The sequence below is a fragment of the Culex quinquefasciatus genome, chromosome 1 (assembly GCF_015732765.1).
Source record: "Culex quinquefasciatus strain JHB chromosome 1, VPISU_Cqui_1.0_pri_paternal, whole genome shotgun sequence".
Taxonomy (NCBI): Eukaryota; Metazoa; Arthropoda; class Insecta; order Diptera; family Culicidae; genus Culex; species Culex quinquefasciatus.
In genome coordinates, this window is record NC_051861.1 from 100,249,943 (window position 1) to 100,276,426 (window position 26,484).

A 26,484-nucleotide genomic window follows, 5' to 3' on the forward strand; every position below is an offset into this window, starting at 1 on the left:
TGAGTCTTCGCCAAATTTTTTAGCCGATTTGGTCAAAGCAGTGTTGAGATATCGTGGCACCCGTTTTTTGAAACTGGTAACTTCAAAAAGCTATTTCTCGGCAATGATACAACCAAATGTCTTCAAATTTGTTTTGGTAATAGATGATACTGTATATTGTAATGCCCTGAAAACAGATTTTGAAAAAAGTTTAAATGTGTGCTAATACCAACCTTGGACATTTTTGGCGATTTACATGTATGTAACCCCTCAAACCTGATCATAACCAACTACAACTACAACTTTGCAGAAGACACCAAATTGATCCGAAAATCTCTTTTCGAGATATCGATTTTCCAACCAAAACAAACCCATACTGATGCTCCTTGTCGACTTATACAAACGATTTTCTTGTTACTTCTAGAACCGTTAAAATTCCGCTGGAATGCTACTCAAGTTACGGTACTACGACTTGACCCTCGTGCAACCCAAAAAGAAAATAAGTCACCAGTTTCAATTTACAGTGTACTCAAACTGATCACCAATCATCCACATAAACCGCGATGAATCAGTTGGCGAAAACTCAAATTTCATACCAGCCTGCAGCGCATAACCCACATACCTACTCTCGCTCTACAGCTCAGTCCGACGATCAGTTTCAACCGAGGCTTGAACGACTCTTCAACGTAACTCGCGCATGATTCATTCGGTCTAAATGTGGGAGCTCACGAAAAGCTCAAAACAAAGAAGCTAGCCGTAGGTTTTAGGTGACCGCACTATAGACGAGAGTGAGTGACTGCCCGAGTAGAAGACACTGTGTAGTTGTGAAACCCGCCCGAAAGCATAATGTGATCTACTCCAGTCGACCAGCCGCTGTACGTGTGTGTAGTGGTTCCAGAACATCCGCAGACCGTCCGAGCACCGAACAGCAGCGCATTTGAAGAAAGTTCGTTTAGTCGTTTAGAACGAAACAAGTCGCGTTACGGAGCGGTTCGCGCGGTCATCGTCGCGCGGCGAAAGTTGTTCAAATCCGGCTAGACAGTACTAGTAGTCGAAGATGCTTTCGTAACCAGCGAGTGAGTGCGTTTGGTGTACCTTCGATTTGCTTGGGTGGTATACGAAGAGAGCCACGTGAGTTTCCTAGGCTGTCTTGGAAGGTTTGCGAATCAGCTGAGTTGCTGAACAGCGAAGTGGTCGGTCGGCGCAACCTTGGACTGAGGAAGACTACCTGCTGTGGTTGGTTACGGCAGCCGTGAAACGGGATTAAAGGTAACGACTGTCACTATACTTTGTAGTAAACATCAATTTCAGAAAATTTGAAAACGTTGACAGTTTCGAGTGTAGAAGTAGAGTAGAAGCGTCCCCAGCGATCATGCTACTTCGTTAAGCGTCGCAGTTCGTGACAATTGCCAGTAATTGGAGCTTGTCGGGAGAGCTGATGTTGATGATGATGTCCAGTGGCTTCGGACGCGAAGCGATTTGGCTTTCTTCCTTATCGAAAAACTTTTTTTGTTGTTATTTCAAATGTTCTAGTGAACTTCAAAAAAGAAGCTAGGCATAACTTCATATCTGTGCCAAGTTCGGTGACCTCACATTGCACGTGGGAGTGTGGTGCTTTGTTTGTCGAGAAGCGATTCTTGGAATTTGTAATCTCTTCAGATGATTCACCGCACCGTTGGAGAAGACGTAATTGGTTCAGGTCACGCATGGTTGGCAAGTGAGCCTTTTAAAAAGTGAAAGTGGATTTCCTAATTATCTATCGCCTGTGTGTGTTATTTTTTTTTTAATTTTTGCTTGAATCTTCTTTCACTGTTAACTTTGTTTTCGTGTTGTTATATCGGGAAATTTATGATCTTTCGAATATCTTGCTAACTATAAGAATAATATGATTCCGGATTTGATTCCATGACTACAATACTGACCATGAAAACTAGCATTGCGATCCAAGATTGTTCTTTGTGATATCGGTCATGTCTGTAACATAACCACTAGGGATAGTGATTTTTCGCGATTTCTTAGAAGACGCATATTCCGTGAAATTTGCCCCTGGCCCTGAAATTTAGTACATACCGTGAAATGCCGTGAAATTTTAAATTATTATTAGAAAAAATAGTTTTTAATCGTACACTTTACAAGTTCCCAAATATTACAAAACAATGCAAGGCAAATTGAGAACAGATTTTTCAAATAATTTGTTCATTACAATATTCTTCGATGTACAGATAATTCATTGTAAATTTTCAGCAACATTTCTTGAATTCGCAAAATTCAAAAAGAATGTAAAATAAAATTATTCAAAACTACAGAAAAAGAAAAAAAAAGTTTAATTATTTTTTAATCCCTGTAAAATTAATTAAAATTAAATAAAAATTAATACTACAAATGAAATAAGTCTTACTTTTGTTTGAATGCAAAAATTCTCTTTTGCTGAAATTTATGAAAATAAACAAAAATTTTATAATATTTATTTTGCTGATTCTACTTTTAAGATTTGCTTCGTTTTCGAGATATTTGAGCAAAATCAATTTCTAAAATTTCAGTAAAATTTAAAAAGCTGTGCTTACGAAAATTGTGCATAATTTTAAAAAATTAAATCAAAATATTTTTTTCCTAATTGAATATATATTTTTATTTGTATCTTGAACAACTGCTTACTTTTTCAGACACTTTGCTGTTCATAATTATACCTAAACTAAACAGAACATGTTTATGTTTATTTCAAGCAGATTTTAGTGTGCCGAGTGCGGTGCCTGTGGGGACGCGCAGTCCTGTTTTTGTGTTATTTTCCGTCTCTTTTGTGTCACTGTTCGAGTGCATGGCGTGATTGGTTTTCTTCTTCTTCTTCTTTTTTCATTTTTTTTAGTTCGCGCGTTCGCTGGCCGATGAGTTTTTTTTTTTTGTTCTCTTTATATAACTATCCGATTTTTGTTTTTTCGAGACAAGCAAGTCGTATTGCTGGATTAAGTCCTTTCCATATCATCGAGGATCGGAAGGCACGTCAAAGAATATGTTTTAAGGCTATGATATAAAATAATCTTAATGAATGAAGCCCTTCCTACACCATCGTTGATCGGAAGGCATGCCGACGGAGAATTTCTGAAGAATCGCGATCATGATTTTTTTCAAAAATTTGGTAGCAAAAAAGCTTTGTTTTTAAAGCTTTAAAATTTGATAACGTTCAGTTTTATCTCATTTTACCTTACACAATTTAGATTCAATTTATATAGAAATTGTAAAGTTATACATGAGAGATGTAAATTTTACATGTTTACACTTGAAATTACATTTTTTTCTGAGACATTCCCGGATTGAATATTAGCATGATTTACTGTGTAATATATAATACGTTTATTAAACAGAAAAAAACAGAATCATATGTAAAAGTACACAATGTGAAGTAAAAAAAAGTAAATCTTTCCCAGTTCCTGAGGGGAACACCCTTGAAGAGTATCGGGGCCGGCATTTACAAAGCGGATTCAGTGGCAGTTTCATTCTCAACTTAATGTTAACATGTTAGGGTTAATGTTAACATTCCATAGGTCGCCTCCCTAAGGTGTCGTGATAAGGTCCAGTTTGTGACGATACACTACCTTCCCTTTACTAAGTAATCAATTCCAGAAGGGAAAAGATCACCAGTTGTGTTGGTCCGAGCCGGGATTTGAACCCCGATCTACCGCTTACGAGGCGAAAGCGTTACCACTGGGCTACGTGGCTCGGTCAAAATGTAAATTTGTGTAAATTTCACAATGAAAAAGATCCCATGAGATTTGGAAGATAAGATGGAGATTCTACTTCAAAATTATTATTTCTTAAAAATTTCCATTTTATTGTGTTTCAGAAAGACCATTTTTCATTGCGAATCAAAAATATGTCCGTATTGTTAGACGTAAAATTACGTGACATTCAAAATGTGAACAAGTGTAGAAAATCAATGTTAGCTCATGATGGGTTCTTCTGAATATTTTTTCTAAATAACAACTTTCCTTTTTCAAATAAAAACAAAATTCATAAACGACATGTGAAAAATGTGAAATTCAATAGAAACTGATAAATATTTCACAAATTTCTGGTTTTAAATTCCTAGATATTTTTTTATAACTTGTAAAAAAATATGCATTGTGAAAGTTTTAATTTTTTTTCGTTTGAATATACTGAGCAATTCTCTGAGATTTCGGTCATTCGATTTTTTTTTTGTATTTTTTAATCCGGCTGAAACTTTTTTGGTGCCTTTGGTATGCCCAAAGAAGCCATTTTGCATCATTGGTTTGTCCATATAATTTTCCATACAAATTTGGCAGCTGTCCATACAAAAATGATATGTAAAAATTCAAAAATCTGTATCTTTTGAAGGAATTTTTTGATCGATTTGGTGTCTTCGGCAAAGTTGTAGGTATGGATATGGACTACACTGAAAAAAAATGATACACGGTAAAAAAATGGTGATTTTTATTTAACTTTTTGTCACTAAAACTTGATTAGCAAAAAAACACTTTTTTTTATTTTTTGATATGTTTTAGAGGAAATAAAATGCCATCTTTTCAGAAATTTCCAGAATGGGCAAAAAATCTTTGACCGAGTTATGATTTTTTGAATCAATACAGAATTTTTCAAAAAATCGAAATATCGGTCGCAAAAATTTTTCAACTTCATTTTTCGATGTAAATTCGAATTTGCAATCAAAAAGTACTTTAGTGAATTTTTGATAAAGTGCACCGTTTTCAAGTTATAACCATTTTTAGGTAACTATTTTGAAAAAAGTCGCAGTTTTTCATTTTTTTAAATTAGTGCCCATGTTTGCCCACTTTTGAGAAAAATATTTTTGAAAAGCTGAGAAAATTCTCAATATTTTTCTTTTTCGGACTTTGTTGATTCGACCCTTAGTTGCTGAGTTATTGCCATGCAAATGTTAAAAAACAGGAAAATTGATGTTTCCAAGTCTCACCCAAACAACCCACCATTTTCTAATGTCGATATCTCAGCAACTATAGGTCCGATTTACAATGTTAAAACATGAAACATTCGTGAAATTTTCCGAACTTTTCGAAAAAAAAATATTTTCAAAAATTTAAAATTAAGACTAACATTTCAAACGGGCCAAACATTCATTATAACGCCTATAAATGGCTATAACTTGAAAACGGTGCACTTTATCAAAAAATCACTAAAGTACTTTTTGATTGCAAATTCGATTTTACATCGAAAAATGAAGTTGAAAAATTTTTGCGACCGATATTTCGATTTTTTTAAAAAATCTGTATTGATTCAAAAAATCATAACTCGGTCAAAGATTTTTTGCCCATTCTGGAAATTTCTGAAAAGATGGCATTTTATGTCCTCTAAAACATATCAAAACATAGAAAAAAATAAAAATTGTGTTTTTTTGCAAATCAAGTTTTAGTGACAAAAAGTTAAAAAAAAATCACCAAATTTTTTTTACCGTGTATCATTTTTTTTCAGTGTAGTCCATATCCATACCTACAACTTTGTCGAAGACACCAAATCGATCAAAAAAATCCTTCAAAAGATACAGATTTTTGAATTTTCACATATCATTTTTGTATGGACAGCTGCCAAATTTGTATGGAAAATTATATGGACAAACCAATGATGCAAAATGGCTTCTTTGGGCATACCGAAAGCACCAAAAAAGTTTCAGCCGGATTAAAAAATACAAAAATTAAAATTAAAGAAAAAAGACCGATTCCGTAGAGAACTGCTCTACTTTGTTTTCTATGTAAAGTTACGTCTTCCTGGGTGTAATTCATAATTCATTTTCTATTTTTCGAGAATGATTTCACACTTTTCTGACACAGAATCTCCTTGCAGATGTAATATCGTGTGTTTACTTGGTACCGTTAACTGGGGCAAATCGGGAGCACAATCTGAATGGAGATAGCAGTCTTAAGGGCACTTGAAAGCTTGAAATTAAGAAAACGATACACTATTTTTGTTATTCTGTATCTGTTCTTTCCGAAACTAGTCAAAAATATTCAAATATTGTGCAGTAACAGAGCTAAAACAGCTGTCACAATTCACCCCAGATAACGGTAACTGTATTTCTGTTCAACCTTTCCAATACAAACCCAACCCTAACTCATCCAGAAATTCACGAAGTGAAAACGACTCTACTCGACCGGCTTGTTAAGCGCATTTCCGGTGCGCTTCAAAACAAGCCGGTATTACGCACACACACCCACGTTCAGTATGTACCAAGCCAAACAAATGCAAACTCGTTCCAATCAGTCTCGACCAATTTGCTCCGTCTCAACATAAAACCATCAGACCTTCGATTAGTTCTGGCTTAAATGGATCACTGCTCTGGAAGATCATCGACTTTGGCGGTTGAATCACACTCTCGGTGTAAGCTCTTCTCGAATCAAACTGCAATTCAGGAAGTTCATAGCTGTTGATTAAGGGAGGGCTTCTGTGTCATCAACGGCTCGTGTTGTTTACATTGTTCTGACTCCGATGACGTGAGAAAATTGCCACCGACTGTATGCAACTGCGCGCTATCGCTTCGATTCATCTCTTCCGAATGATTGTACGCATCGTGTTTCATCTTCCACTTCTTCCACAGACTGCCCCCCTTACTCTTCTAGTTAGACTATGCTACCCGCATCAGCTGCTCAACAAGCCACATAATGAGATTGCCATCAACGAGTTCAGCAGGCCTCTGGCTACGAATTCTAGCAGCCGCTTCCTGTCTGCTGCTGAGTCCGCACCCCGTCCGGACGGAACCGATCACGGCGGCCTCCGTCATCTCGGTGCTGCACCTCGGCAAGGAGGTCGTGTCCAGCATCCTCGAGACGTGGGACCTCGTCGAGGAGGTCGGCGATGTACATCTCCCGTTCAAACGCAACAAGGACGAGAAGATCCTGCAGAAGATGCAGGAGCTGAGCCAGCAGATCGCAGCCAGTGAACACCAGGTAGAACCATGAGTCGAGCGTCTCCGAAAAACAAACTCTCAACGCAATTCTTCACCATCAGATCCTCAACACGGTCGAGCTGTCCGTCGGGAACCTGCTCAAGCAGCTGGCCATCGACGGCAAGCTGGAGCACAACCTGCAGGAACTTGCGGACCTGATGAACCGCATCAGCAACCGGGAGCACCTGATGCAGTCGTATGTCAACTCCGAGGAGCGGCTCGAGCAGCTCACGCTGGAGTCGTTCGCCAGCAGTACGGTGGCGCAGGACGTCAACAGTGTGCCGGAGCTGTTGGCGCGGATCGAGCTGCTGGTGGCGGGCTCGCGGGATTTGCCCTTTCGGAAGCCCGGCTCGCTGGAGCTGATGCTGCACGCGACGGAGGTAGGTGGAATGGGGGGGGGGCAAAGGGCTGCGTGCGGGGGGGAAAACCGTGACACAGCGAAAAATCGAAAAGGCGTTTTTTTAGTGTTTAAGAATTTTACAGATCTTTCTCATGATTCACCAACTAATTTTTCAATCTGTACTCATACCCACTCATGTAATGGGTAATCAAACATTTCCAGTGTAATTTTTAAAAGGTTCTATGCGGTGCTAGATATCAGTTAACATTTTGAATGTATTTCCAGAAAAACAGTGTATAAATGGGCATTTGTATGCAAAGAGTGCATCATTTTTACGTAAGTGGATGTTTATATTAGGAGGAATGAACAGGATAGACTCTTTTACTACAAATCCAAATTATGTTTTGATTTTTTTTTTTTTGTGTAAATAACTTTTGCCGGAATTTTTTTTTATCGATTTGGTGTCTTCTGCAGAGTTGAGAGTATAAATGAGGACTACACTGAAAAAAAATGATACCCGATTTTTTTTAAAAAACACTTGTACTACAAGGATTGACTAAATACATGGACATTTGACTTACAATTCCATTCAAAGGGTGTTATTCGGAATTGCAAAGAATGTTGTACAGTAGTTGTCGGTAACTGGGCGTTGTTTAACTGGGCGCTCGATAACTGGCCCAGTTAAAAAGCAGACAAACGTCAAAAAACCAAAACAAACCGGAAAGACCGAGGGGTTAATGGATTTAAAATCATGTTCAATAAACTATTTTCAAACTTTTATTTGATTTCAAGTCACAATTAAAGAAATATCAAAAGTAAGCATTTTAAATAAATTTGATTAACTTTTATTTTTATATTTCATCACGAGAATATTATGCATCGGTGGTCCCCTCGTTATTTTTTGTTCAGCCCAGTTAGCGAACAAGTACTGTATTGAACTCGTCGCAAAACTTGTTTTTTTTTCAGCACTCGTCGTATTTATCCAACTCCAGGTGAACCTAATTGGACTGATACGACTTGAGTTGAACAAATATTTTATTTTTATTGCAACTTGTTGCAAAAACAACTATTTTGAAACAAGTGCTGAAAAGTTTAACTTTTCAGCTGTTGTTTTGAAAAGTGTTTCTATTCGAATCTGTTATTTTTGTAGAGAAAAGAACGCTGTTTTGTCGTTCTAGAATGACAAGAAAAGTTAGAAGTTCTACGACGGAATTTCAAAAAGTACTTTAATGAAATTTTGTATCGTCGGGACGATAACGATAATTTATAACGTACGATAACTTATATTTAGTATATTTTCAAAATTGATTAAAACCAACCAAATTATGTTGAATTTTCAAGCATCCTCTTAGTAAATATTGTGTTGATAATATGGTAAGTTTCAAAGTATAAATACTAAACAATAAACACAACCGCATTTTTTGAAAGTACTCAAATTTTTATAATTTGCAATATGGGTCGAAATTTAGCGTACATTTTCACTGTTTTAGAGTTTATTGAATGACATACTCAAATTTTTGGGTAATTCTCCACCAACGATTTTTGTGAAACTTTGCTCTAAGGGATAATTTTCGTCCCTGATCACGAATCCGAGGTCCATTTTTCGATATCTCGTGACGGTGGGGCGGTACGACCCCTTTCATTTTTCTGGTTTTTTACTAAGACACGTTTTTCGTTGATTTGTAGCTCGCAACCGAGAAGAGATAGAAATTTGATGTCAAAAGGACTTTGGTGTAAAATTAGACGCCCGATTTGACGGCGTACTCAAAATTCCGAAAAAACGTATTTTTCATCAAAAAATGTTAAAAAAATAGTTTTAAAATCGCTGCCATTTCCCGTTACTCAACGGTACAAAATCGTGAGACATGTCATTTTATGGGAAATTTAATGTACTTTTCGAATCTGAAATAACCCAGAAGGGTCATTTTTTCATTTAGAACAAAATTTTTCATTGTAAAATTACGTGTTTTTTCCTAACTTTGCAGGGTTACATTTAAGAGTGTAACATTGTTCTACAAAGTTGTAGAGCAGACAAAAACTAAAATTTTGATACACAGACATAAGGGGTTTGCATGTATTCTTCACGAGTTATCAGAATTTTACAAAAAAAAAGTTTTTTGAAAAGGTCATGATTTTGACCATTTTTGACCAGTTTTCGAATTTTTAACTCCAAAAACTCAACCGAGTGCTTTTGAAAGTATTTTTTTTCGGAATGTTCAGCTAATTTTGCATAAGTATGACCCCTTGGACGAATTTTTGTGGCTTGTGCACTGCTTGTATGTGGGGATTTTTCGAAAATAAAATAACAAACAAGATACACTCACTCACAAAAATATTTTTTTGGAAAAAAAAATAATTCTCGCAATGCACAAATCACAACAATCGTCCAAGGGGTCATTCTTATGCAAAATTAGCTGAACTTTTCGAAAAAAAATACTTTCAAAAGCACACGACTGAGTTTTAGGGGTAAAAATTCGAAAAACTGGTCAAAAATGGTCAAAATCATAACTTTTTTGTAAAATTCTGATAACTCTACATATCACAATTTTTGTTTTAATCTGCTCTAAAACTTTGTAGAACATTGTTACACTCTTAAATGTAACCCTGCAAAGTTAGAAAAAACACGTAATTTTACCATGAAATTTTTTGTTCTAAATGAAAAAATTACCCTTCTGGGTTATTTCAGATTCTAAAAGTACATTAAATTTCCCATAATATGACATGTCTCACGATTTTTTTACAGTTGAGTAACGGGAAATGGCAGCGATTTTAAAACTATCTTTTAACTTTTTTTTGATGAAAAATACAATTTTTCGGAATTTTGAGTACGCCATCAAATCGGGCGGTATTTTGTATTTTTTTTTGGGTATTTATAATTTGAAATTTACTATATTATTAAAAAAAATACCAAGAGAAAGCTTGAAAATTCGACAAAATTTGGCCTTACAATTATCAAATATTGAATTTTACGCCATTTTAAAATGTTAGTATTAATTCCTAAATTTTTAAATTATTTTAGATCAGGCAGTTTCATAAAACATTCATTTTTCAACATTGAAAATCGGACCATTATTCTCGAGATATCGGTGTTTCAAAACGAGGTCAATAATTTCTTGGGAAACACCGAAAAAATATATATTTTTTGCTGTTTCTCTTTATCTATATATCTCAACAACCAAAGGTCGTATCAACAATGTGCAAACAAGAAAAAAATAGGGAATTATTTCTCTTTGTATTCACAGGAATTATTTCAGATTTCCGAATGTTTTTTTTTTTTTTTTTTTTTTTTTTGAGAACGGGCAAACATGGGAACTATTTTTAAAATTGAAAAAAACTTCGAGCTTTTTTCTTAAATGTGGTGCATTTAATCAAAATTTCACTAAAGTACTTATTTATTGAAAAATATTATTATTTTATGCAACAAGTTGTAAAAAGAAGATTTTTCAGCATATAAAAATAAATAAAAATTCAAACTGGGTTTTTTTGGAAATCAATCTAGCAAAATCAATTCTGCCTTTTTTTATCCATATCTAAAACTTTGCAGAAGATACCAGCGCGATCAAAAAATTTCTTCGAAAGAAACCCCTTTTTTATTATTTTTAGATTCCATTTTGCTATGAACAGTTGCCAATTTTGTATGAAAAATGATATGGACAAACTGACTATACAAAATGGCTGCTAATTTCGTTGATATTGCTCTAAAAAATGAAACAATTAATTTTCCTCAATATTTTAAAAATATTGCTAGAATTCATTGTTTCATGTTCGTAACTTTTTTGTAGGTATATTTTTAGTGTCGAATAAGCAGCTTAAATGGAAATTTCAACAATATTGTTTCGAACAATCTTGACCATTCACGGTATTTGGGGATTTTTTCTACCACATACTTTATACAAATCTTCAATGTTCGGAAGTTTCCCCCAGCGGAAACCGGTGATCAGTTCCGGAGTGGCCGGGATAGTTACTAGAACAACGGCATGACCGTAGGTTGTCTTATCTTTCAATTTCATGAAGTTTGATATGTCGGACGATAGGGTTTATTCAGTATTCAGGACGTGTCCCCAAGCGGTCACCGGTAACAGGTTCCGAAGGGGCCAGGATGAGTCATAGAACACCGGCATGGCCATAGATCGTGATATCTTTCAATTTCATGAAGTTTGATATGCAACATGATGGGGTTTAAGAAAAATGGTGAAGATGGTCGTTTATCGGCTATCCGGGGACCAGTTCCAGATTTACGGGAACTGGCCAAAAACAATTTAAAATTTAGCTGAAATTTAATAATAAAAAATACCTTCTGCATCCACCAGGACCAACTTGGTTGGTTGAAATTTGCTTGAAAGTTGAGATCTAAAAACGATCTTTTTTTGGGTTGTGGTAGGTTCACGGTGGTCTAAATCCGGTTTCCGAGGCGGCTTCGGAAAAGGGCTGAACATTCGTTTCAGACCAAAAGAACAAAATTTGATTATTTGTGGATTTTATAGTTATAGCCAATCTCTCGAAAGCATCTTTTAAAATGTTTGGTCAATCACGCCAATCTTCCTTCTTTTTAGTGGCCAAGCCCACTGCCTAAAGTTTACCGCAAAGATGGTTCGCTGAATGTGCAACTAGCAATTCTAGGACTGTTATCATGCAGTTTTCGAAATGATGATTCAATTCTAACCCCCTTATCTCGTTCTGTTTTACGCAAATGTTGTTCTGAGTCAGAAAATTCTAAAACTACTACCCTTTTATCGTTCTTTCAAGGTTGGACAACAACAGGAAAAAAAAATTACAGCTTTTTTAACTTCGTAAACTCAATCAACAAAATCGACGTGATCATATTTCCCTCAGCGTCTATCCAGAAACATCAACCTTCAACCCCCGACCAGATATCGTCTTCCTCGGGGGTCAAAATCGCGCCCCGTCATGGCACCAAATTGGACGAAGGCTGACCTTTAGCCCGCTCCCAAAACGGGACCGAATTCGGAACCGAAAGCAAACCGAGCAATAACCGAAAACATAACCTAATCAGCGACAAAAATGTGCCAAGTTGGTAAATATTTGCCCGAGTCCGTAGACCACAGCGGAAGGTGGCAAGGAAGCGTCAAATTCTAACCAAACAAGGCAATAAAGTAAACAGTTTGAACCTCGTTTGGATCTCTTTATCGGAATTAATCGTTTTACGTTTTGTTTGGTTGCACATTCCGATGATTTGCAGCGTGGGAGTCAATGATTTTGATTTTCGTTGAACTACACCCAAACAAGAAATTGAAGGCAAAAACTGTCAAATTGCGAAAAATGACAACATTTGCATCAATTTTCGTCAGCGCATTGACAACAAAAACAAGAGTTTCACCGTCTCACAAGTAGGTGTCGCTAGCGCGCAGCGCTCTCATGAACCTTTCCAACAGGTCACTCACCGCCCTGCTCTCTCCCACATCTTCTCTTTGTCAACTCAGGAGAGTTCACTCTCACCGCTGGAACCAGTTTTCTCGCTGCAAACAACTTCTGGGTTTCATTCCGCGAGTGACCGCAGTGCTGGAAGAACGTGTTTTCGCGTGTCGTCGTCGTCGACGTAGTCAACCCGGTGTTCAAGCACTACTCCCTGAACAAACGCAGTGATTACCCTCGTTATTAGTGCGCTATTGTCACAACCTTTGACAAAGAGGCGGTGTCGTCGTCGTCGTGTGTGAGTGGGATCGAAGAACTGGCCAAACAAAGTGACATTTAGCTTCCGGAGGTGCATTAGATCCGCTTTAGACAGCGATATAGGGCTTGGCAAGCCCTACATGTGTGCCCGCGGACTCGTTGACGGTTACTCCTTTCTGGTTACGACATCACACCCCAGTGTGATTACTTATTTAGAACAGCAGCAGTCGCACTGCATAATTCATGATAATCCCAAGGTCACGTTAGCCGATCACTTCGCGGCGGCCGTATCTGAAGTGGCCGCTCTACGTCTCTGTATTGGTAGATGCAAACGACGTCGCAAGTCTCGCGCATTACCTCTCTCCTTGTGCAGGAGCTCCCTCGGAACAAAAACAAAAACAAAGAACGCTGCTTCAACCTTTGGCCCCGGCCACAGTTGTTGAACACGACGAGGAGGGGGCGAAGAATTACACGACCTGCGCAAATAACATCTGTTTCATTCACCTCACAGAGGAGAAGAGAGAGAATCATGGAGTTTGGAAATACAGGGGTTGTGCGCCAGACTGGGGGTGATGTCAACGCGGTGCTAGAGTTCATCGGACGAAGTTCGTGCACTCAACTTGCGTTGCATTTCTGAGTAGTGCTGAATGTCAAGGACGTTTTGTGGTGAAATCTTTGACCGTCGATGCCGCCGAAAAGGTTGAGAAAGCGACGAGCAAATAGCGGAATCTCGCTAGTTGTGTGAAGAACCGCTTGTGGGTCATTTCACCGAAAACTTTGAAATCTGTTGTAACGATTAGTTCATGGAACCATATCTTCAGTGACATTTGTCGGTAAAAGCTATGACAGCAGGGGTCATTTCAACGAAAATTTAGAGAATCTTGAACTCTAACAGCCAAAATTTGCCGAAATTGTAAAGAATGACTTATGGGTCATTTCACCGAAAAGTTCAAAATTGCACTGATAAGTTCGTAAAATCTAATCCTCAGTAACATTGTACTTGTAGAAATTGTGTCAGCATGGCCATTTCACCGAAAAGTTTGAATACTTTGGATTTCAAAAACAAAAATACTTGTGGGTCATTTCACCGAAAAGTTCAAAATTGCACTGATAAGTTCGTCATTTCACCGAATAAAGTGATTTTAATTTTGGTTAAAAAATATTACAGCAGTAAAAGGCCTACCGAAGAACCCAAATTGGGTCATTTCACCGAAATTTCAATCGAAAGTTCACAAATTGCATCGATCTAATCTTCAGTGACCTTTTTAAGGTGAAAATTATGACACTAGTAGGAATGGCCAGTCCGCCGAAAAGTTGGAGGATCTTGAACTCAAAAGGCGGATTCTGGCTGATTACGTCAAGAACCTCTTCAGGGGTTTCCGTCACCGAAAATATCAAAATTATGTCTGTGTCAGCTATAATAGAATTTAATCCCCAGTTTTTTTTCTGTTTAAAAAATAAGGCAACATGGCCATTTCACCGAAAAGTTAAAAAAATCTTGGATTCAAAAGCAGAATCGTAACAAAACTATTGTTTGTAGGTCATTTCACTGGAAGGATAAAAATTACAATTGTTTATCGCAGCTTTTGTCAAAGAGGTGAATTTTTAGCATTTTCAATGAAAACAAAGTCTTGCTCATTTCACCGAAAGTTTAAAGATTTTGAAATTCAAATTGAAGGAATTTTACAAATTTTGTCAAGAAAAACTTTGAGTTATGTCACCGAAAAGTTAAAACCCGCTGGATCTCATTTTCAGTAATATTTTTTCCAATGACTTCCATATCACATTTTAGTTACTATTTTTTACGCTTGAAAACAACAAAAACTTTGGTTTGATATAACGCATTGTTGTTCAAACATTCAGTTCAAGTCTTCCATTCGAAACATATTTTTAAGCCGATGGCCATTTCACCGAAAAAAATACTGTTTGAAGTACTGAAGTTAGGTGACATTTTCTGAACACTTCCAACATGTAACGTGTTATTCTAAGACACATTCAAGAGTCCTTTTATAAAGATATTTTACTTTGAAAATTGCTGAGGGTCATTTCACCGAAAAGTTTAAATTTGGGGAATCAACAAAAACTTCGATTTTAGACGTGGGTCCTATCCCCAAAAACATCGCAGTTTGAAATTTCGAAGTACTAATACCTAAAGCGACATTTTGTGACACACGTCAGCAATTCTCATGATATGGTCATTTCACCGAAAAGTTCATAGCTTGATGTTGCTTAGTTTGGCACATTTCTATTCGAATTCTCAGCTTGAAAAAGCTGACAGCACTTTATGCAAGGTTGAGGGTCATTTAACCGAAAAGTTTAGATTAAGTGACTAAACAAAAACTTCATTTTCAATTGTGGGTCATTTCACCGAAAACATCGCAGTTTGACATTGTGAAGCTAGGTTACGTTTTTTAAACAATTCTAAAAGAAATATTTCATGTTATGGCTCAATTAGTCCTTTAAAAATTTTATTTGGGCTTTTCCTACGCTAAGGTCATTTCACCGAAAAGTTTAAAATCCTGATATTATTTCGTTAGACGCATTTCTGTTAAAATTCTCAGCTCGGTAGCAATACTTTAAGAAAGACTGAAGGTAATCTCACCGAAAAGTTTGTATCGAATGACTGATCAAAAACTTTGTTTTTTTTTGTCGTGGGTCATTTCACCGAAAACATCGCTGTTTGAAATTTTGAGGAATTTTGAGGTTTTATGAGCGATTCTAACATAGAATACGACATTTCTGACAAATTTGGGTAATTTTGAAGTCAATACTGCCTTGAGTCATTTCACCGAAAACCTTCTAGAATTGATTTTTGCGTCATTGACGGCGCAAAGTTTCAACGAGTCTACTTCCTAGTTACTTTCGCCTGTTCCAAACCACCCGAAACCGGCGTGAAAGCCAAATGCCACCTTCAATACAGCCACAAACCCCCGTTCGAAATATTGCGAGGAGGTGACAAATGAAACGATCGCAACTCACAAATCGCCGGCCACGTACCGCTCGCGACGCGTACAAAAACACAGACTTCACCGATCCATGACAAACAACAACAAGTCGAAACAACTGAAGAAGAGAAGCGAGAAGAAGAAGCAACTCTTGCAAATGAAAATGAATTGGTAAATAAGTGGCTTGTGTGTGAATCATCCACACGACAATCACGGCAAGTTGTGCGCGAAGAACCGCTCAAATTTTGCGTGATAAAAATGAAGATCTTTTTGAAGCGTTTGAGAATCTAACCTAACTTTGTTACGCTCGACAAACATCCTCGTTAGCGACTAGCAAGTCAACTTTTAGCACTCTATTTACCTTTTTCCCTAGTGTGAGATATTTACAAACTGCAGCTAATAAATTTCCAAGTCGCGGTGCAAGCCTCCTCGTGCATCGATTGCGCAACTCGGAGATAACGACGATCGCGTTGAACGCGTTCTGCGAGCAGTTTTTTTCAAAATTCAAAGCATTCGATTCAACTCGAAAAATGCATTATTTGCGCGGGCAAACAAGGGTTAGAACGTCCAACAAAATAGGAAAAAGTGTCTTCAAACCACAACCCAGCCGACTGTGTCCAGCTTGTTTGAATTAAATGTCAAAGTGATCACCCTAGCAGTGCGGTTCGATCAAAAAGTAGCAAAATTTCAGCTTCAATCTGATTGTTTACAAAAAACACAACAGCTGCAACGATAAGTGGCGTGGGAAATCCCACTTATTGCACACATGTGGCACATTAGGCGATTGTTATTAAAACATTGCCACGGTTGGTTACCGCATCTGTGTGCTGTCCGAGCAGCTGTGCACAATGTAATTAGGTGCTGCATATCCGCTTTCGTACATCAAGAAGACGTATAATTTTCGGTGAAATGACTCATTTTAGGTTATTTTCCTCTTAATAATCATGAAATTTATGTAAATATGGCAAGAATGTACCTATATTGGGTCTAAAACTTCAAATTTAACTTAAGCTGCAGCATTCTTCAACATAACTTGAAATGGGTCATTACACCGAAACATATGAATCGGCAAATTAAGGTTGTTTACAGTATTTTTGGAACAGCAGGATGTGAGCCGTTTCACCGAAATTTTCAAATTATGACAAAAATATTTGTATTTGTTTGAAAATTCAGTTGGATGTCGCTTTAATTTCTTTCCAACACTTTCAAACATTAGGTTGGCCATTTCATCGAAATGCTAAAAAAGAACAACAAATGGCAATTCGAAACCAACTCAAATATTTTGAGGGTTATTGTAACAAAAAAAAACATTTCCCGAAATACTTGTAGCGGCCACTAAAAGCTAAAGGATCGAATTTTCTTAAAACGAGCCATTTCACCGAATCGTGAAAATCGAATCAATTGGAAAACATGCCACTGGTTGGGTCATTTCACCGAAATGCCAAAACAGCAACAGATTTTCATGAATTTTAAAAGTTTTGCTACCGTTTAAATGTTATCAAAACAAATGGGTCATTTCACCGAAAAGGCAATATCGGCAATTGGAAGCAACATTATCGAAAGCTTCGTTGTCGAGAAAACGAGCGTTGCTAAACCAGACAAAGCTGTAAAGCACGGCAAATCTTCAGATCAATATAATGGAACCAAGCTAGATGAATAGGGTCATTTCACCGAATCTTCAAAATCGGCCCCAAAATCGTTGATTTTCTTGAACTATTTCATGGCAGTTTTTTAAGAAATCAGTTTTAAGGTTTTAAATAGAAATTCATGGATCGTTGAACTTTGACTTGAATTTGTCACTTGTTGAAATTTCCAGACTGTTGTTGCTTTGCAAGCTTGAGGTGGCGATTTCACCAAAAACAGAAAAAGATCTCAAAATGACGTAAGTTTTTGAGTCATTTAGTGAAAATTTATCAATCGTTTAACTTTTACCAACAATTTGTCACTTCTTGAAATTTCTAGACTGTTGTTGCTGTGAACGCTTGAAGTGGCCATTTCACCAAAAACGGAAATAAATCTTCAATTGACATACTTTTCTAGGTCATTTAATGGAAATTTATCGATCGATCGCTTAAGTTTGACCAACAATTTGTCACTTCTTGAAATTTCTAGTGTTGTTACTTTGCAAGCTTCAAGTGGCCTTTTCACCGAAAACGGAAATAAATTCCAAATCATGATTTTTTAACTTTTCCATGATAGTGTTTTTAGAAATCAGTTTTGAGGCTTTTAGTTTAAATTTGTGGATCGTTGAACTTTGACTAAAATTTGTCACTTGTTGAAATTTCTAGACTGTTGTCGCTTTGAAGAAAGTGGCCATTTCACCGAAAACGAAAATAAATCCCAAATTGACATACTTTTTCAAATGATTTAGAAGAAATTAAGTAATTTAATGGAAATTTATCGACCGTTTAACTTTTACCTAAAATTTGCCACATATTAAAAATTATTGACTGTTTTACTTTGCAAACTTGAAGTGGGTCATTTCACTGAAAATGGTGAGGATTAATAGTAATTAAAACCACCTCAAATATTGGGCAGCGAATGACCGAGGGGTTAAAGCTGCCGGAAATAAATTAATTAACAACAACAACACCTCAAATGCTTAGGTCATTACGTCGAAAACCAACCCTTCAGACTAATGGGTCATTTAATCGAAAACGTTCCCAACCCCCGTAAATTACAACCCTTTTCCGCGCAGCAAAACCCCGTCAACGAGTCGGGCGGTCGCACATTCTCGGTTTTCATTTACAAGTCCTCGATTCCAAGCTAGTTGACGCACCAAGCCGTACCTGGCGCACTCACACACACGAACACCTCTCGCATTTATTATTCAACCTTGCCTGGCATTTCACCACGTTCAAACAGCGATCTACCTAGCGCGGTTAGTCGTCGAGTGGCAGCCGGTCGGTATCGATTGGAGATGAATTGAGCCACATCGCGGTAGTGCGGACACACAGTGTTACGATGAAGTGGTTTGTGGTGGTCGTCGTCGCGACGATCTGCGGGTTGTCCGAGGGCGCCCGCAAGCTCAAGGGGTCCACGGACGTGGACGCGCTGCGGCACCGCTATCTGGCGCTGGAGAGCCGCGCCACGACGATCGTCGGCCAGATGGACAAGGTTGAAAACCAGAAGGAGGAGGATCGCTCGGCGATGCGGAACGTGGTGCTAAAGGAGTTGCTGGAGATTTACGGCGGGTTTGCGAGCGAGGATCTGGGCGCGGACGACACGTACAACGAGGAGGACTACGAGATTCTGACGCGGTTCTACGAGTGGCAGCTGCTGCAGAGCGACCTGATCAACGTGCACAAGCTGTTTGACGCGTTCCGGTCGTTTGTGCGCAACAAGAACCAGCTGCCGCGGGACGATCCGGACCTGGAGCTGGCGAGTCTGGACCTGGCGGATACGGTGCTGAGCGATCCGCACTTTCCCGTGAACGGTACGCTGGACCAGATCGACACGATCATGGTGCGGCAGGGGGTTTACTACAAGGCGCAACTGGTAATATTTTCAGAAACGTTGTTCTTTTCGCTGTGTCATGTGTTTGCTGTTAGAGTCGACGCGATCGCGATCGCGTACTCAGGTAGCGTTTTAATGGGGTTGTTTTTTGTTCTGTTCAAAACAGGAAGCAAAGTCCACGATATGCAGCTTTGGACTGTCGGCGCAGCAGGTGCTGTACCAGCTGTACAACGCCATCTCGATCACCGAACTCAAGGGATACTCGATGATGCAGTTCTCCTGGATGTTGCTGAAGGCGTACGGCAAAGGTGAGTGCATGTGACATTCGAGAACGTGACAGACTTCGATGAATCTACAACACGTAGCTTACACTCTATAATTGGAAACAGCTATCGGAGCGGTCAACATTCCCCCACTTAGTCCGCTATCTGATTAATGTACTGAACTGCATTGAGTCATGCTATATGGCACTTCCTCGTGGGGTAGACATAACCTCAAACGCTAATCCGTACGCGACAAAGAAAACTCGACGCGTGTCTCGCATTAAAGAGCACCTTCTTGGAATTCTTTATGCGCCGTTGTTCCGGACGCGCAACAACTGTTCCGTTCGACGCCTTGATGCCATCGACCTCTCTTGTTAGCACCTCTTAGAGAATAGCTTGAAAGCCGTTGTCAAATTTGGGTATCTAATTTTCTTCCTCTTGAGTGATCGCAGAACTTCAGACTGAGTTCAGAACTTGGGACCTGATTCTAACCTCTTTTCGCGTTCTCTTCAAGGCAACTTCACCGCCGAGGCCAAGCTGATGCGGCGGCGGTTCGAGGACCGCACCAACCGGACCCAGCTGCTGCTGCAGCAGGTCATGAAGCAGGCCAGCCGCGACTACTGGCGCTGCGACCCGGAGCGCAGCCAGCAGAAGGAGGGCGAAACGTTCGTGCAGATCACCCGGCTGCTGCAGGGCTACGTCGAGAACGAGGTGGACATGAACACGGACAACACGTGCAAGGAGAACTGCGCGTACTACAGCTGGGGCGCCCGCCAGGAGCAGTGCTTCAAGGATCTGTACTGCTCGAAGCAGCCCAAGTGCTCCGGGAAGATCTACGACTGCGAGTACCTCGACTCGGACATGTGGATCTGCCCGGCGGCGACGAGCAGCAACCGGCGGTACGAGTACATCGAGTACGAGAACGGCATGGTGCTGGGGCAGAAGAAGCACTGCGCGCGGGGCTCGACCAAGGTGGACTCGTGGTGGCGTTGGTTGTTCTGGCACTGCAGCTACTGCTTCTGTCTGTGCGACGACGCCGGCAAGAACTCCGACCGGTACATCAACATGCGCGAGTCCGTCTCGGACGTTATGGATAACAAGTAGGGATCTACCTCAAGATCTGACCGCAAGCTAACCGTTGATTCTCATTTCTAGGGTCGTCACCGGCATGCGCTTCATCAAGAAGAACCGAATCATCCACCTGATCGTTCAGCAGGGTCGTCTACTCCCACGGGGACAAATCGACAACGCCACGCTGGAGTGGGTTCAACCCGAGGACTACAACGTGCTGTCGCCGAACGTTCGCAACGGTCGGGATTACCACACGCTGAACCGCGACAACCGCATCCTGGATCTGGACGATCTGGACGTCCTTCAAGGGTACGTCCTGACCGGCGTTCGCTTCCGGCTGTTGGGCAGCCATCTCAACCTGGAGATCCGGATGACCGAAATGGACTTTGCCACGGGCCATTTGATGGACCCGGACAAGAGCATCTGGATCGGTAGCGACAAGACCGAACATAGCGACGACAAGAGGTAAGATCATCTTGAAACCAGCAAACCACCTCAACGCTGAACCCTTCCCCAATTTCAGAACCGAACTCAAGCTGGACCGGCCGCACGTCCCACTGCTCACCCCCTCCAAGTCCATCCCGGACTCCATCAGCAACCAGTTCATCCGGTTCCGCGAGAGTGATCGCGGCATGGACGCCGCCCAAACGACGGTCCCCTTCTTCGACGCCCAACCGGTCGTGCCCGCTAAACCCGTGCCCCTGTCCGGAGCTGGCCTCTTCCACAAGGGTCGGCCCAAGTTCGGTGGCTTCGTCGCGCCCAAGGTCATGACGTACGACTTTGGCCCCCACGTGCAGGCTCCGATCGAGCAAGCGGAAGACGCAGGCCGGCGACTGCCGGCGATCAACTAAACATTTCCTCTGAGGAACCGCGTCGCGGTTCCACATAATTTGTAATGTATTACTACCGTAATTTTAAATAAAAACCCAAATTTCCCCAAGAACCAAACCGTCACTGTTGTGCTACATCTTGCGAGAAACGTCCCCAAGGCTTGACTCACCTGAACGCGCAGCGGGTGCATCATCAGCATCGGCAGCAGGTCGGCCGACGGCAGGATGTCGCTCAGCGACATGCTCATCGTCTTGACGCCCTGGCAGATGAACGCCGCCAGGTAGCGGTGCAGCGGGAAGTGAAACGACGCCCGGTACAGCTCCTCCTTGTCGAACTTGGGGTGGATGTAAAAGTTGACCGCGTCCAGCCAGTCCTGCAGGTAGTTGACGCAGAACAGCATGATCTTCTTGGCGAGCGGGGCGTGCGACGGGTCTTTCAGGTGCGAGATGATGGACCACATCGGGTACGCGCTCGCCTCCAGCTCGCAGCTGAACGCGGCGTAGTAGGAACTGGGCTCGAACTCGACGTGGCTGCCCGTCTCGCGGATGTTGACGTTCATGCCTGTTGGGAGAGAAAAGATGCTTGGTTTAGTACGGAATCTTCGAGGAGGAACTTGCAAAATATGAAAAATCTAAGGCCGGCTATGAATTCAAATTCCTGATTAAGATTCAGACGTCCGCTTTTACTCGTAACCAACTATCCGGAGTACACAAACTTCTCCACAATTTCGAACTCGTCTCGGTTGATTCTATACGAGCTTTGAGATACTCGGATTCTCCTATACAACCAGATAATTCTCCATGATAGAGAATGAAGAGGATCCGCAGCACAAGGCAATATGTCTGCTGTAGAAGGTACTTCACCATTAGCTCACCGAGAGCCTGGAGATGCTCTGGCTCCAGCAAAAGCGAAAAGCGAAAGGAAGCATGAAGAGATCATCACAAGCTTGTCCCAGCATTAGCATTGCCGCTCGCAAAAGCGGTCGAGCTCGAAGGCACTTAGGTTCTTTTTCGCACGGCAAAGCCACGCAAATTCGCGGTATGATTTTCACCACAGTTGACGCACTTTACCTTACTAATCAATCGGTAATTCGATTTGGCATTTCATCTTGGATTTCAATCAACTGATCGATCAGTAATCTGAACATTAACCGAACGGATTCGTTCAGCAGTTGAAAAAGATCTTAGTGTGTAGGTCCAGGATTTTGATGGATACGGGTTCGAGGTGTTGCTTCAGAGCTTCCTTGATGGACGATCTTCAAAGGGACCTAAAAGGTCAAATTTGACCAAATTTTATGCAACTTCAATTCCGTAACCACCTCGTCGAAATTCAGGTTATTCAGGGTAAATACTCGCTACAGTAGCTTCACCTCATCCGACAAGGCAGCAGACTCTAGCGAATGCGTATACTGGAATGCTTTTTCCGGAAACTTTAGGCACTCCAGGTCAAAATTTGAAAAACTAGTATCGATTAAAAATCTGGCAGACGAAAATCTAACAATTCAAAATAGTGAAGGAGAGAGAAGTTATAAAGTATGTTGAATGTTTGTAGAATTCAAATGGTCAACTGATTTTATGGTCTCAAAAATATTGAATTCACATTTTTCGCAATTCGCAATTCGCAATTTTCAGTGTAAGAACGGGCCTTGACCGATCTTATGCACTAGGTTCCCGACGAACACGCACTGCCCTTACACCTACATCTCACCCTTGCTCTGAGTCAGTACGAGCAGCACGCTAGAACACGCTTTGAGTGTTCGTGCCAGGCATGCACACCTTCTTTTCCGGTTACGCATTTTAACTCGGCCGGGGGTGGTACATTACGTAGGGTTTGATGTAAGTATAAGCGCCTAACCATTTATAGTGTGCCTAACAACTTTCATTAAAGCAAAAACTGTTTTATTTTTAGTTTGAATTCAAAAACTTATTGTTATTTACTGTGTATTGTTTTCTCCTGAAATCTTCCCTGTTGTTGAGTCTGTTTATCTGTTGCTATTTCTTTTGTCGCGGTGTTTTGTTACAATTTTTGGTCCTAAGCATGTTATAAAAGTTTACCAAAAATACAATAGTAATATTTGTGTCAATCCTTTAACCATTCCATAAATTGAGTAAGGGCTCAAACCTCACTTGTTTGAAAAAAAATGGTGAAGATTGAAAACAATAGACAGTAAACGAGAATTTATTTTATAAAAATCAAGTATCAATAGTAAGAGAATGATGAGCGTATTTTGAAGAATAAAAATGAGAAGCTAGATGTATTAGATGTAAAATTAGACAATAGTTAATAAATAGAGATACAAAACAAGCTTAGATTATAGTAATGATAATTTATAGGACAGATAAAGAATTATTCAAATAAATAAATTCGCATTAAAATCAAAAAAGATTATGCGAATGATAAATAGACTTGATATTACTAGTACATTAAGGAAAAGTATATTTTTAAGGAAAAAAAAAAAAACAAAAACAAAACAAAGTTTGTTACAGTAGTATCAATTGATAGAAAAGAGTGGAAAAGCTTTGAGAGATAAGAGAATCAAAAGTTAGTAAAATTAAAATCAAATGTTGGATATTAAATAGAAGAATCAGTGAAGAATTGGGAATCAGAAGATCAAAATAAAAATAGGAGATAGGTGGTAGCTGAGAAAGAAGGGAAGAGAAACCCCGTTGTGCGATGTTTCAGGTACATCCACAGCAGTTGACTCAACATACTGCGAATCAAAACAATACCGTCTACAATCACAAATTACTTCCCTTTCCCACATTGTCGCGCCCCTTTCTTTTAGCCGTCTCGACTCTGACCCGCGGTGGTCAAAGGTTTACGATCCGTTTCCACAGGCCACCAGCTAGGTCATCATGAAAACCAAGCCAACGTGGAGGTAAGAAAATAGGACACTCGCAAGGAGCCAGAGCTATACTGTTCTGATCAAGATAATTCGGATGATCTAACAGAACTACGGATGTAGTTAGTTACGCTCCTTCCAGGATGTTCCTTACGTGGACGTCAACCGAAGAGCACGCAACAAGGTCAGTGCCATTGCATGCTCTTAGGTATCAATCCTTGGCCTGCAATTCACATTTTTGTTAAGAAAAACACGTTCTTATTTTTTGATTTTCAATTAAATTCGTTCATTTTAATGAAAATGTTGTTCAAAACGGGCATAAAGTGAATATCTGGCAAAAGCTGTCAAAATCTAGCACAGTGAAGGGTGAATCTTTATTCTGGCTGACACTTGAAAAATCATGCATTCCCAAATTTATCTGGCAACATAGCAACCCTGCTCCAGGTTCAACCGTTTGTGCCGTAAGAGCGCTTGACGTTGATAGTATCGACGAATTGTCTACCCAAGACTTGATAAGGTCGGTTGCCGCAAAAAGTACGTACTTCACCTTCTATTTAATGTAATTTTACTTAAATTAACGTGTAAAAAATTAAATTACATAGAAATGGACAAAATTACGACATTGTGATGTTATTTCCTCAGCTTTTGATTGATTTAAAATCATGGTTTTTTCTTTCCTGGAAAAATATCTGTGTGAAAATTTTTGAGTCTTAAAAAAATAAGTTATTTTCAGAAACTAAAGAAAATTTCACCATTTTCTATGTAATTTATTATTTTTACTCATAAATTTGGGCAAAATTACATAAAAAGCGAAAAGCTTATCTAAATTGATGTTTAATAAATGAAATTACATAAAAAAGGTAAATTTTGATGTAATTTTACTTTTTTTTGAGTCAGAAAATTGTGTCCTGTGTAATTTAATTTTTTACACATTAATTTAGGCAGTGCAATTTTAAGGAAAATTAATTACCTCAATTAATGTTTAATAGTTTTGATTACATAGGAACACGAGTAAAATATCACACTTCGATGTAATTTACTCAGTGATTTTTAATGTAAATTATACTTTTTTCTGAAACAAATTCTGTCTGAAAAAATGTTAAATTTGGTGAAGCTTTTTTATATTTTCGATGTTATTTATTTTTTTGAAGCATTAATTTGGCCAGGGGCCAAGGGAAAAAATAATGATGTAATTTTACTCAACTTATGATATCAAATTATACTTTACTCCCTGAAAAATAAATCTGTCTGAAAGATTTTGCGTCATAAACTTGTGTTATTTACATCGGAAACTTGGAAAATTTTCATCGTTTTCCAAGTAAACTATTAGTCACATGATTGTTTTTATTAGCCTAAAACTTTGTAGTGGGCTTCCTTATGACCAAAGATGCTATTTTGATAAAGACTGACATTCCGAAAAGGCCAAAAATTCAATATTACAACATTTTGGAAAGTTAATCTTTTTTTTGTGGTGTAGACAGATCACAGATGATTAGTTTTTTAAACATTTAAAATCGGATCGTTATTTTCCGAGATATCGTTATTTGAAAATTTAGTGCTGTTAAAGTGACAATTGAAAAAGCTTCAATTTTATTGTTTTTTAAGATATCTGTATCTAACAAAAGAAAAGGCCTATCTCCAATATATCTTAGACAAATTTAAAGGAAAATTTTTAATTTTTTGATATTTTTTTAGAAATAGGGCACTTATCAGAACCCTTTAAAAAATGATTATTTTTTTCTCAAAATCAAACTTGTGTCTATAACTTTTCGATTGCAAATTAGAATTTACATCAAAGTTTTTTTCACATACGATTCTACCTTAAAAAATCAAAATCAAAAAATTGGCCGCATAATTTCTGACCAGACTTCACTGTGGCTCAAAAGATGCTTTTTTGATCCCCTAAAGCATATAAAAATTGAAAATTTAAAAAAATAGAATTCAGAGTTAATTGATTAAAAGCTATTTCAAAACATAATTTGAGATTAAAACTTATTTACTGAATGATCCTAGGAAGTTCTAACCAATTCCTGCCGCTTTGCCGAAGACACCAAATCAATCAGATTTTTTTTCCCGAGATACAGAATAACATTTTATATGAATATCTGCCAAAATTGTACGGCGACTTGTACTAGCAAAAAAAAAGGTGCAAATTTGCATTTTTGGTCATTGGGAAACCCGTTAAATTTTTTAGCCAAATC

General features: G+C 39.0%; 2 protein-coding genes across 10 annotated transcripts in view; one reads left to right on the plus strand and one right to left on the minus strand.

Annotated features, from left to right (window-relative positions):
- Window positions 1-26,484, minus strand: part of LOC6041926 (E3 ubiquitin-protein ligase Ubr3) — a 94,736-nt gene that overhangs the window by 13,133 nt on the left and 55,119 nt on the right. For all 5 annotated transcript variants that reach the window (XM_038266707.1, XM_038266706.1, XM_038266703.1 and 2 more), the window contains one exon: window positions 21,611-22,002. In XM_038266707.1, the coding sequence (XP_038122635.1) occupies window positions 21,611-22,002 (392 nt within the window). The remainder of the gene's footprint in view (window positions 1-21,610; window positions 22,003-26,484) is intronic.
- LOC6041925 lies at window positions 927-21,558 on the plus strand. Of its 5 annotated transcripts, XM_038266708.1 has the most exons (7): window positions 927-1,248; window positions 6,557-6,905; window positions 6,967-7,284; window positions 19,443-19,584; window positions 20,054-20,639; window positions 20,695-21,075; window positions 21,134-21,558. In XM_038266708.1, the coding sequence occupies exons 2-7, from the start codon at window positions 6,621-6,623 to the stop codon at window positions 21,459-21,461; spliced, it is 2,040 nt and encodes a 679-aa protein (XP_038122636.1). In that variant the 5' UTR covers window positions 927-1,248; window positions 6,557-6,620; the 3' UTR covers window positions 21,462-21,558. The 5 variants fall into 5 exon arrangements, with proteins under 5 accessions (XP_038122636.1, XP_038122637.1, XP_038122638.1 ...); XM_038266709.1 differs by lacking the exons at window positions 927-1,248; window positions 6,557-6,905; window positions 6,967-7,284 and adding exons at window positions 12,737-12,913; window positions 18,686-19,318; XM_038266710.1 differs by lacking the exons at window positions 927-1,248; window positions 6,557-6,905; window positions 6,967-7,284 and adding exons at window positions 12,737-12,863; window positions 18,686-19,318.

Excerpts from the sequence above, each read along its gene's own strand:
- LOC6041925 (XM_038266708.1), top strand. The coding sequence starts at position 6,621 with ATGAGATTGCCATCAACGAGTTCAGCAGGCCTCTGGCTACGAATTCTA. Across the intron at positions 6,906-6,966 it reads TCGCAGCCAGTGAACACCAG|ATCCTCAACACGGTCGAGCT; the intron begins GTAGAACCATGA and ends CTTCACCATCAG. Across the intron at positions 21,076-21,133 it reads GAACATAGCGACGACAAGAG|AACCGAACTCAAGCTGGACC; the intron begins GTAAGATCATCT and ends CCCCAATTTCAG.